Source organism: Pteropus medius, unplaced genomic scaffold (genome assembly GCF_902729225.1).
Source record: "Pteropus medius unplaced genomic scaffold, Ma_sr-lr_union100, whole genome shotgun sequence".
In the NCBI taxonomy this organism is placed as follows: Eukaryota; Metazoa; Chordata; class Mammalia; order Chiroptera; family Pteropodidae; genus Pteropus; species Pteropus medius.
Window position 1 is genome coordinate 1,114,110 of NW_024356248.1, and position 12,999 is coordinate 1,127,108.

The 12,999-nt window shown below is 47.2% G+C and overlaps 1 protein-coding gene across 1 annotated transcript; it reads left to right on the forward strand.

Annotated features, from left to right (window-relative positions):
- The first annotated feature begins 60 nt into the window (after positions 1–60).
- On the forward strand, positions 61–11,789 carry PLAAT5 (phospholipase A and acyltransferase 5). Its single transcript, XM_039860045.1, has 6 exons — positions 61–230; positions 971–1,058; positions 2,078–2,186; positions 7,608–7,716; positions 9,437–9,699; positions 11,184–11,789. The coding sequence occupies exons 1-6, from the start codon at positions 140–142 to the stop codon at positions 11,310–11,312; spliced, it is 789 nt and encodes a 262-aa protein (XP_039715979.1). The 5' UTR covers positions 61–139; the 3' UTR covers positions 11,313–11,789.
- The last annotated feature ends 1,210 nt before the right edge of the window (positions 11,790–12,999 follow it).

The window sequence follows — 12,999 nt, forward strand, 5'->3', positions numbered from 1 at the left end:
CCCAGCCGCGGTTCCGCTCCGAGCTGCTCCAGCGCCCTGGACCCTGCGGCGCCGCGGACCTGGGGCCGCGCCCACTGGGAACTGGCCTGGCGCGTCGCCCCTTGTGAGGCCCCGGGACCTGCGGAGCCGCGACAGCGGGATGGGCCTAAGCCCCGCCGCCGAGAGGAGGGGCCGGCTCCACCTCTTTAGGCTCCGTGGGAGCCACCGCAAACTCACCTCGAGAACGGCAGGTATGGGACCAAATGACAATCAGCTGCTCCTCGACATGCAGCTGTGCCCCAGTGTTGGCCCCGCCGGAATGGGAACCCACCCCACCGAGCAGCGGTTGGGGAACAACCTGGGCCGTTCTCCGGGTACCAGCCTGGGTGGTTCTCCAGATACCAGCTGGCCGTCTGGCCCCCAGAAAAGTCCCCACGTTTGCTTTCAAGGCTCTTTCTTATAGATGTTTGTTGGTTGTGCCCAATGCCTGTTAAGCGTAATGAGTGAATATTTCAGAATGATCGTTTATTGTTAATTTAATCAAAGCGAGGCAGGCATCCGGGGACCCTCTTGGGTGTTTACCTTCCCACTGTATTTCAGATGGAAGCGGGACAGAGGTGGCAGCTCGAGGCAGGTAAAGAATGGCTCTCGCTCTGCAGAAGCTTCTGTCGTCAGGTTTAGTCCCAAGGTTTCTGTGATCTAGGATAGAGGCAACTCCAACTTCACTCTCTCCCTGTCCGCGGGAATTCCAAAGTCTCTCCCGGAGGAACCGAGCCCTCTTCAGCATCTATACCCACGATCCCCTTCATTCATCCAAAAATTGATTGAAGGTTGACCAGGAGCCTGGCAAAGTTCTAGACTAGAGCTCCGAGCTCACTTTTGCTGTCAAGGTGCTCTTTTGAATCCTTTGACAAGTTTCAACCCCATGGAAGGCAATTGTTATTTAAATAGCATTGTTTTTGTTTTTGTTTTTTTGTTTTTCTTGAATTAGGAGAATCTGTGGGATCTCAATCGTTGGTCCAGCTATCGCCCGAGGAGCCAAAGCAGGGTCCATTAGAACAGGGCAGCATCCAGCAGGGGTAAGGTTCTTTGCATGGACGGACTAGGTCTTTGGGTGGTAGAAGCCTTTTGAAGGACTGACTTTGCCAGCTGATCTCACTAACGGAATGATGCAATCTTCTTGTAAAGTTCCTCAGTTCACGTTCATTATAAACATGGTTTGCCTCTTTTTAAAATTCTGAGGGGCTGAAAGTTTCCAGAAGAGCTATACTGAAAATGGGGGTTACCCCCACCCCCATTCACTATCCATTGGAGAAGAGTTAAAGCATGGGGTTAGTAATGTACCAGAAATGTACGTGTGCTTTTTCATTTCGCCCTCTTGACAACTCTGTGAGACAAATATCGTCATCTCTTTTAAAGATAATCGAACCGATTTCAGATAGATTAATTTACTAACTCAAGGTTGGACCGCAAGTATCAGAGCCAGGTTTCGAACCCCGGCCTTTCTGTCCCCAGTATATTCCACTCTATTCTCTAAAAAGCATATTCTTACCTTCGGTTTCGGTCCTCTCTTGCAACATTTTATTTCAAGGGGCAAAATATACTAATTTCTTTCATGTCACTTGCAGTTACGGTGTTGTGACTCAAAAAGATTTCTCAGAAATATGGAGCTAAATATTGGAAGAAGCAGCTCAAGACTTCAAGGGGCTGGCCTCTGGCAGGGGGACCAGGAGTGAGAAGGGAGGGAGCAGAGGCCTGTTGCATCTCATTACAAGAGCCATTATGTACTGTTACCATTTTTATAAAGCTATGTGCAAGTGTCACTTTGATAAACACTTAAAAAAGTATATGAGCAAACAAAAAAATTCTAAAAGCTACTCATTGCTGCCATTAGCATTTTAAAACAATTGTCTGAAAAATCAGCAAACAATAGTTGCTTTGTGTGACTGGTGGTACAGAAGCAAACTTCAGGAGAGATATTTCCAAGAATCTCAAAACTGAAAGATATCTTCAAATCACAAATATGATGTAATATAGAATTTCCGATAATTGTGAAGCAATGTTATTTATTCACTATATGATCACAAAATTCATTTAGGGAGAAGCCGGTCATCAACTCAGAGACCATACTCAACGAGAAGAGAGCAAAGTCAAATTCAGCCCTGAAGTCCAGGAGTGCAGGCAAGTTAACCAAGCAAACAGCTGAGGTGAGTATCACAAGAATCCTTAATACATATCTCTAACATCCCAGTGACTTCTCTACATGCCGTATTTTAGTTTATTTAGGCTGTGTGGCAGGTCAAACTGCACACTGATTTGAGATGTTGGTTACATCTTTTTCATTTTTTAAAAAGGGCTTTATTGAGCTGTTTATTGAGCTTTGTTGCTAACCGACACTCTGACAAATGACAAACAGTAAACTGCACATATTTAGAATATACAGTTGAATATATCTTAACTTATGTATATACCCGTGAAACCATCAGCACAACCAAGATAATGACTGTCTCCAACCCTTTCCAACCTTTCTTTCTTCCCCTTTGTAAGCTCCTCCCACACTCCTCACTCTGCCCCCATCTCCAGGCAACAACTGGTCTGCTTTCTGTCACTTATAGATTAGTTTACATTTTTAGAGATTTATATGAATCGAATCATATGTGCTCTTTTTGTGTGTCTCCTTTCACATAATTTCACATAATTATTTTGAGTTATATCCATGTAGTTGCAAGTTATCAGTAGTTCATTCCTTTTTATTACCGAGGAGTATTCCATTGTATGGATATACCACTACTTATCCATTCACCTGTTGATGGGTGGTTTCCAGCATTTGGCTATTACAAATAAAGCTGCTATGAACATTTGTGTACGAGTCTTTGTATAGATATATGTTTTCTCTTGGATGAATACTGAGGAATACAATGCGTAGATCACGTGGTAGAAGTATGTGTCACTTACTTTTTTCCGAAGTGGTTGTGCCGTTTCACATTCCCACCAGCGTTGCGTGAGAGTTCCAGTTCCTCCACATCCCTGTCAGCATTTGATATGGTCAGTCTCTTTAATGTTAGCTATCGTAACCGATATGTAGGTATCATGAGTAACAATGTTCAACATCTTTCCATATGTGTGTTTTTTTGTTTTGTTTCATTTTGGGTTTTTTTGCCATCCATATATATCTTCTTTGGGAAGTGTCCAAAATTTGCCCATTTTTTTTTCCTCTTGGTTTGTGTGTTTGTGTATTTGAGAGTTCTTTAGAAATTCTCCGTACAGGTACTTCATCAGATAAACGCTTTGCACTGTTTTCTCTCAGTCTGTGTTTTGTGTTTTTATTCTCTTAACCATATCTTTTGAAAAAAAGTTTGAATTTTGATTTAATTTATCAAAATTATGCCTTTATTGTTCTCAAAAATCTTTGCCTAACCCAAGAACACAAAGATTTTTCTCCTATTTTCTTGATATTTTATAGTTTTAGTTCTTACGCTTATGTCTTTGATACATTTCGAGTTAATTTTTGTGTGTGGTGTGAAGTATGGATCAAAGTTTATTTTTTTCCTTAGGAACATCCAGTTGTTTCAGCATCATTTGTAAAAAGATTCTCCTTTCCCCACTGAGTTGTCTTTTCATCTTTGTAAAACATTGGTTATCCATGTACCTGTGGGTCTCTTCTTTGTTCTGTTGATTCTATTTGTCTATTGTGAGGCCACTACCACACGATCTTGATTACTGTGGCTTTATAATAATTCTCGAAGTCAAGTAATGTTAGCCCTCCAACTTTATTCTTTTTCAAAGTTAATTTTGGCTATCCCGGATTCTACAAAAGGCTTGTTGGGATTTTAATTGGAATTATATCACATGTTTAAGAGAATTAGCATCTAAACAATATTGAGTCTCCTGAACCATAAACAAGGCATTCTGTTTATTTAGATCTTTAATTTCTCTCAACAATGTTTTATATATTTCAGTGTACAGGTCTTGCACATCTTTTGAAAGATTTGCAGATCTTTGGTCAATATTGCATAATTTTGATACAATTGAAAGAGTTTTTCAAAAATTTACAACTTCAATTTTGAAAATTTGAAATTAAAAGTATTCAATTTCTGATTGTTGCTAGTAATTGACAATACAATTGATTTTTTATATTTATCTGTTGGAGAAGTCAACTATTACAATTACTATTCTATACAATTACAATTACAATTACTATTACGGGTTCACTGTGATATTGCATTATTCTCAATTATATAAGGTGAGACTCTTGATCTCTGTAGCAACCTGATCTCTGTAGCAAAAGATTAACCCTGACAAACATTTTTATTTCTCATAATATGATAGAGAAGGTCTTAGCTGGACTGTTTAGGAATATAGTGGTGTCGATGATTCCAGCATTATTACCAGGCTAATGAATTATCAAGCCCAACCACCAATAAGGATCTCAGTTTCTTCTTAATGGGTATTTCCACAGGATACTATGATTTCTAGAATATTTCAAGACCATTTTGCTCAAAAGATATTCTAAAGCACTGATTTATATTAATAGAGAACAGAACAAGTCATTAACATGACTATTCATGAAACCTCCACATTGTACAGTATAACAGGGTTGATTCTTGTAAATGTTTTCAATTTAATACTTTATGAGATCAGCTTCTTTAGCACATTTTATGATGCAGAAAGTTACCGCTGCCTCTGTAGCTGCAGGGTGGCCATCAACTTTCAACCCCTTAGGAGGACTCCTTTAAAACAGACATTTATACAGACTTGCATTTTTCAGGTTAAGCTCTGGGATCTCATTCGATAACATCATAAGCAAAAGCAGACCTGTAGGATGACTCATCATTACTGGCAAAATGTGGTGAAGCGATGTCTAGGATTTTACTTGATAACGGCAAAATAAGGAGTATATAGCATTGCTTCTCTACGGATTTTTTGTTCAGAGATCTGGAAGGATGTTCTTGCCCCCGAGGTCCTCACAGGCTACTGGAGGAAGTAGGAAGAAAAGAACTTACATTACAATGCGATAAGCTGCAGCATCACCAGCTTCCTGTGTGAAATTTTGTATAACATTAATACATGGTTTCGTTCACTTTCCTCTCTTTTAGGATTTTGGGCAAAAACCTGCCATGATGTGTCTCTTCAAACTGTTCTGTTTTTACCTTAACCTGATTGAGATCTGCGCATGTATCTTTGATGGGTGTTTACTTTCACCTTCTCAAATGTCGCCTGTTCTCCCATGCCGTTTTGAGGCCCCAGATGCATCCCTTCAATCATTTAACTCCTATTTCTGCCGCTTTCACCAAGCCATGTATATATCCTTTAAAATACATAGAATACATAGAATTACTCACTGCTCTATGTAACGGGGATGAATCAATGCCAACATAGGACAGATGAGATCAAGGCACCATGACATCCCAGCACGTGAGGAATGCCAGCTAGCTCTTTTCCTTAGATGAGGCCTTAGAGATTGCTGACTATGGACATAGATCCACCCACCCCTGCCCAGCTACCTGCTCTCCTTTTTTTTCTACTCTCTCTATCCATAGATCATCTTCAAATTCATCTCGTATCACTCCCCTCCCCTCCTCACTCTGTACCATCTGTCCCAGCTTCCTTCCTGAACCTCCGATGGACCCAAGTCTTTCCTTCCTCAGGGCCTTTGCACTCACTAGATTGCACTTGACTGCTCGTCCCCGGTTTTTCGAAACTAGGCCATATGTGCTGTTATGGACCAAATGTATGTGTCCCCCAACCCAACTCATGTTGAAAATCTAATCCCAGTACAGCTGTCTCTTTGGAGTAAGAAGTGATGAAGGTTAAAAAGATGGGGCCCTGATCCATTAGGATTAGATGAGTGCCCTTATAAGGAGAGATACCAGAGAGCTTACTCTCTCTCTCTCTCTCCCCACACAACGAAATAGTCACATGAGTTTACAGTAAGATGGCAAATGCCTACAAGCCAAGAGAAGAGGCCTCAGAATGAAACCTACCCTGCAAGCACATTGACCTTGGGCTTCCAGCCTCCAAAACTGTGAGATAATAAATTTCTGTTGTTTGAGGCACCCAGTCTGTGGTATTTTGAATGACAGCCCGAGCGGACTGATATATGTCTTTTCTTGGGAAAGGCCTTTCCTGGCCTCTCTATCTGAAAGCCAACTGCTGAGTTCTCAGTGTGCTCTTGAACTTGGTCTCTTCCACTTTGCTGCCAGGACCCCCTTGCTGCTGATTACTCTTTTTTTCTCTGCCATCTTCAATGTCTCCCTCTCTGCTGGAGCCTCACCACCAGAAGTCACACGTGCTATTGTCTTTACCATCTTAAAAATGCTCCCCACTTCATCCCTTGTTTCTCTTCATTTCCCATCGACCCCTTTCCACATTTATTCATTTCCCGTTCCTCCCATTCACAACCCTTATCTTGAAAGACTTGCCTTCCCTCCTTCCCTCCTTCCCTCCTTCCCCTCCTTCCCTCCTTCCCTCCTTCCCTCCTTCCCCTTCCTTCCTTCCCTTCCTTCCTTCCTTCCTTCCTTCCTTCCTTCCTTCCTTCCTTCCTTCCTTCCTTCTTTCTTTCTTTCCTTTCTTCTTTCCTTCCTTCCTTTTTAAATTGTGGAGAGAGCACTTAACATAAGATCTACCTACACTCTTAACGAGCTCTTAAGCGCTCAGTACTGTATTGTGCTCACACACAGTGTCTATCAGATGATCAGCCTCTCTCTGCCAGGCCTCTTTGAAAAGGCAGAGTATGGGCAGTCGGGGGCCAGTCAGGAGACAGAAGCCACACAGTGGGTTAAACAAAGGAAGTTTAAGTTAAGGTACGAGGAGACTCATATGGTCTCCCAGGGCCGAGGAAGGGTCCTCATGGAAGGAGAGATGTGGAAAGGGTTCAGACCTTGTCGGGGAGGTATGGATAGCAGGGAGGTTTGTCTGGCCAGCCCGGAGCTGGTCTGCAGTTGCTAGACCAGGGCGACCCTCTGGACTGCAGGGGTGAGCTGGCTATCAGCAGCTGGTGGTGTGGGCATGCAGTGGGGTGGGCATGCAGTGGGGTGGGGGGGAGCTCAGGGCCACAGGCGGGCCATGCAGGGGACTGCGGAAGGAATCCGGAGGCCAGCAAGGGCAGGAGGCTTTGGGGCACTGATTTCTCTGCCAAGAGGGCCCCAGAAAGGTTACCACCAGGCCAAGGCTGCAAAGTTATGGGGACGGAGGGTTCTGGGCGCAGGCAGAGCTCCACCAGATGACATGCCCAGCAGCCCGGCAGCGCAGGAGAGCCCCTTCCTCTCGCAGTGTCCCTGTAGCGCCCTCTATTGAGAAAGCTTAACACCACGCTCAGTTTCAAGGGGAAACGCTTCAAGGAGTTCCGTCACTCAGCACAGAGCGTTTGCGAAGGGTGCGTCCGGAGCTGAGCGGCATTGCATTGCTAACTGGCACAGTTAGTCTCGCTGGCTTTAATAATGAGAGCGATAGCAGGACAGGGGCGGGGGGCAGGGGTCCTTGTTCCTGTGTGTGCAGAGAGCTTCTCCAGCCTGGGTTTCTGTGACGGGAGCCATGTCTTCAGGCTGAGCTGTAGCTCGTCCCCAAACAGGGTCTCTGGAGCTCCTGGGGCGTGCGCGGTTTATTTTATTATATTTCTTCCATCGCAGGGAGAACCGAGACCCAGGCCCGGAGACCTGATTGAGATTTTTCGCATTGGCTATGAGCACTGGGCCATCTATGTGGAAGACGATTGTGTGGTCCACCTGGCTCCCCCAAGTAAGAGGGGACACGTTCCCAAAATATTGATATTTAAGTTTAGCAAAGTAAGAGAAGTGCACTTAATTATCGTGTTCCTCAACTGCTGCCTTACTTCAGCGATAAAACACCCCGAGCATTCCTGGACCTTAATTTACTATGTGGTAGAGCTTGGTCTCTGTCTACTAAACACCACTGCGTGTCCCCAGGTGCCCCGACTGCCCGGACCATCCTTTTTTTTTTTTTTTTAAACTGCAAGAACGTGAGCCTCCATCTGTGTTGACACCAGCTCCACATCCTTCCTCACATTCCCTAGGGTTCCCTGGAAGTGACGCACTCTGATTGTCACTTGTTTCCTATTGTCCCCAAATGCTGCTTCCGGCTGCCTCATCACCTTCGGCGCCTGCACCCTCACCTTGTCGCCCGGCTCCGCCACCCTCCGTGCGGACGCCGTTCTGCTTTCATTTCTCAGGCAGCATTAACACAAGGCTGAGGTTAAACTGGTGCCTAATTCGATTGGCTGGAGGTTTGGTGACGAGGAGGAGGACGAGATCATAGAAGATGGCAGCACCAGGATGGGAAGCAACTCAAAGCTGGACCACTGGTTGCAGTGGCCACCTCGGGAAGCAGGACTTCGGGGGACATGGGAGAAAAGGAGGGCAGGGGCCCCACGGCACATTCTTTGATGGCTGTGTGTTTTGCGTCCTGAGCACGTTCTGCCCATTCAAGATTAAATGGCAGAAGGGCACTGGTGGTGGCCACGCCTTGTTCACCGTGCTCACCCCCGGGTGCCGTCCGCTTCCGCTGGCCCAGCCTCTCACCTTGCTGGCACCTTCTTGGGAGCCCACGTGAAGAACGCAGAAGTGGCTTCACATCACATCCGCCCCTCTCCTTCCCAGGAGACTCCCTCTCGTGTCACCAAAGAGGTCGTTAATCGTTACGTCCCCACCTTCCCCAGCAGATCTTTCTCTAAAAATGACTTCTGCCATCTCTGTTTCGAAAGCTGAAATCTTTTTGAAATCGGCAGATTTTTCTCTTAATATGTAGGAAAAGAACAAGGGACATTTCTTGCTCTCAAACAGCTTACAAAGGGGGAGGGTACACACGTCGGCAAAGAAACAGTCCTGGTTGCAAGTTGCTGCCCCCCTAGCCGCGGGTGGGTTCCTGACCCCCTCGGAGCCTCTGTCTCCTCTGAGGACTGAGTATGACAATACAACAGCTTTCAGACGTTTCTTCTCTCAAAGCTGCGGAACTTTGTTTTCAAACAGACCCTTGATGAGGATGCCAATATTTGAGTAGATAAAAAGGCAGAGTGGCCCTGCGTGGAAGCTGGTTGGAATGGGCCCCCGCCAGACCCCTGTCTGCTTGGCCTCGCCTGTGCCCCTGCGGTGGCCTGTCACGGAGCCACGTGACAGCCCCTACCATGGAGCTGACGCTTACATGTAGGGGTGCCTGGCACGCGTTTGTGAAGATTCCCGAAGACTGATTAGGGAAGCAAGACTCAGATCCAAGAGTTTTATAAGAAAGAGGTGGCTGTGGACTCAGATCCAAGAAGCAGGGCAAGGCAGAGGCTTCTCGGGAAAGCCGTTCATCCAGCTCCCCGTCCTCTGCTGTGCCTTCTACAGATGGTGCAACTGAGGCCCCCAAGGGCCGGCAGCTTGCCCAGCGTCTTAGAGTGAGCCACCGCTCTGCCCCCACGTCCCTTGCTGCTTTCCAACTTTTGTCTGCCTCTGGCTTGTAGGTGACGATTTCGAGGCCGGCAGCATCACCTCTATCTTCAGCAACCGGGCCGTGGTGAAGTACAGCCGCCTGGAGGATGTGCTGCACGGTTGCTCCTGGAAGGTTAACAACAAGCTGGATGGGACGTACCTGCCGCTGCCCGTGGACATGATCATCCAGCGTACAAGAAAGATGATCAACAAGATAGTGCAGTACAGCCTGATCGAAGGGAACTGTGAGCACTTCGTCAACGACCTCAGATACGGCGTGCCCCGCAGCCAGCAGGTAGGGCGCCCGCTGAGCTGTCTTGGGGTTCACCTCGTCAGTGATCAGCAAGATGATCAGTGGTTTCATGTTATTTGTTGCGCTGATGGGCCTTCTGTTCCTACAGGACTTTACGATTCATTTTTGTTCTTATTAACCCATGGAGGAGTCGAAAAGGCACTGGGCCACACAGTAAGACCACCCGTGGAGTCTGGCTTGGCCATCGACTAGCCTGGTCTCCTTGGTCCAGTCGTTTTATTTCTGAGACCATTTGTTCCTTTATAAAATAGGGATAAACGGAAGTAGATACTTCATTGCTAAAGTTACAAGCTAGCAGCCCACAGACATGTTTTGCTTGGATGACTACGATTTTTTTTTAATGACTTGCCGACATTTAAAAATATAGCAATTTTATATAAACTGATCTGGACTGCCGGCCTCTCCTGAACAGGCTGTTGGGCCCATGTTCCTGCCTGCCGACACCCCGCGGGGCCGGGCCGTGGCTCCCCCGTTCGGTGGGTGTGGGAGAGGTGTGCCACCTGCCAGCTTCGTTCACACGACCTGCCTGGCCCACGCTGCGTTTGGGTTTACGGCCCCTGCCGTAACACAGGGCAGCGGTAAAGTAAATGTGATACAGAACGTGGGAAAGGGCTTGGAAAGCCTCAGTCCCTGTGACGGGGTGAGCTGCTCTCCTTAGTTCCCCATCCTTCCTCAGACCGCATGAAGCGGCGGAGGGAGTATTTGTTATCTCCTTTGAAAGAGATAAAAACGCTTCACGAATTAAAGGTGGAAGGTGCTTTTTCTGTGGTTTTTATTTTCTATGTTTCTTATTTCTCTTAATAAATACACTGGGCTCTAATTCCAGCACCGCCCCCTCGCTATCGCCGTCGCGTCCCCCCCACCCGCCCCCCAGCTTTCACTCTCAGCACCTCCCCCTTCACGCTCTGGCCCTCTCCTGCATTCCCATCTCGTGGGATGCTCCAATCTCTGGGTTGATAGAGCTCTGGCATGAGGGGGTCTCGGTCCCATGAGCATTTGTACCGAAGAAGAGCCGCTGAAGTCACGGGATTGTAGGAGCCCTTCCTCCTCAGGAGCCTGGGCCCAGCCGTCACGGGACCCAAGCCCAGGTCTCAGCTAGGACACTGATTCACTGTGTGACATTGTCCAAGTGAGCGCCCCTCCCTGGCTCTGAGCGCCCCTCCCCGGCTCTCGGATTCCCGGTATGTAGAATGAGGGCCTTGCTGGCTGTGCCATTCTGAGACCTACACGGGAGGCAGACCCTGGGCAGAACGGCTCTGAGGGAGGAAGGGACCCGGAGCCCTGCGCCCTCCAGGGGAAAGGAAGCGCATCTGCCTCAGATGTCTATCCCAGGCCGTCCTGGCTTCTCTGGGCCTCTCGCGGCATTAGGATCTTTGGAAACGTAGGCCAGTTCCTGAAGGAGGGTGGCGAGGTGGGGGAAGGGCAGGATGGTCTCTGAGTGTCCTGTGAACCGATCCGCTTTGCAGGTCGAGCACGCCCTGGTGGAAGGGGCCAAGGCTGCAGGAGCCGTTATTTCCGCTGTGGTGGGAAGCATAAGGCCCAAACCAGCTACTACCCGAAGAGGCTGCGAACAGCAGGCGGAGAAGAGCTGCTGACGTCAGCAAGGAGAACGGTCCTCCTTTGCTCCCCTTTGCCGTCCTCTCTCAGCGGCCCCATGTAAGAAAATTGCGAGCTTCTGGAAGGATCTAGAATGTATCCAGTTACCCCTCTGGAAATACATCCGATACGTGTGATCATAGACCCGCTGACTCTCAGGGTGGGAAGAACCTCATATTTATCACGTAGCTATTGGGCACCGGGCAGTGTGCCAGGCGTTTCATATGCTGATTTCGCCTCCCGCTCTGTGGGCTCTGTGGGAAGGGGCCTTACTCGTTTCTTCTTTGGCTGAGCCTAGTCTGGGATGCTTGAATACCATCTGAAGCCTCCGCTGGAACGTTTCCTGTAATGAAGAACTCTTTTCAGAAGTTTCTTTTATTGAACTCAAATGTCTCTAGCTTTTCTGTGTCACCCCAGTCCTACCCTCGGAGGCCCACAGTGCGGGGGAGGGGAGGGGGTCTCTAAGAAAACCTTCAGCTCGCTGCGGGGGGGACCACTCTGCCTTCGGCTCCGAACGCCTTTCCTAAGAAGTAGTTTCTCGTTTCTTGTTTCTTTTTTTTTCCATAAGGAAGTATTTCCTTTTTTAAAATTATACATCAGCTTTATTCTTTATTGTTTAAAAAGCCCTAATTTAAAGTGTACTCAATAAGACCACGTATCTTGCTTTTCTACCTTATAAGTACCAGAACACTTGAAATTTCTATTTTCACTGATTTGAGATGAATAGTTAGAATAATGCAATCAGCGGACTTCTACTGTATGGACGAGGGAGGGGAAGGGGGGATTTTTGTGTTTGGGAAGAATATCGACACGATGGAAGATCTGAAATTATGACTGGGGATTGGCATTGCCAGTCGAGAGCTGAAACCACCCAAGAAAGCTAGGGAAGGGCTCTCGAAATGCCTAGGAAATGTGAAGAGTGTGGAAGAGAGCAGGACGGAACCCCCAAAGTGTCCCCCTCGAGATCTGCGAGGATCTCCCATGAGCCTTCTTCCTATTTGGAGAAAATCGAGCTGCCACGAAACTTCAGTTTTTTTCTCTTTCTTTTCTTAGCAATCCACTCTGGCTTCTTTTAGATCCCAGACGCCAGTGTCTGGGTATGTGTCTTCGATTGTCTCCCATCTGCCCTTCCCTAGCGCGGCGGCCTCTCTCTCTGCTTTGCATGGCATTTCCCATGCTGGTAGGTAGAACACGCCCTCATTTCTATGAATCGCAATGAGGAAGAAGCCACTGTCCCTGGTTCCCACAGCCATCTCCTCTCCACCTGCCGAAAATCAGTTGAGTTTCCAGAACCTCTCTCTTCAGTCTCCTTACTCGTAAGGTCTGGGGTGAGACTTCCTTTCAAGCAGAACCCCACTACCCAAAATTTATATTTTAGAAAGTATATTCCTATTAGCTTTGAACTAGCTCAGTTGTGTATTACTGAACCTTTTGATCTGAAGATGACCTTGAACTCACAGGCTATACTAATTACGAATCAAACAAACTGGACGATACTCGATTAACAAACAAGCAACTCCCCCACACCGGGGAGGGCTTAGTGACCTCCAAACAAAGCACTCATCCATCGCTTGCTTATGTGTGACAGGTGTGACAGGATAGGACAGAAGGGTACTTCTCTGGCTTCTTTCTCGTTCAGACAGAGACCCTCAGGAGCATCTCAGGGCTGATGGTCACTCATTCATC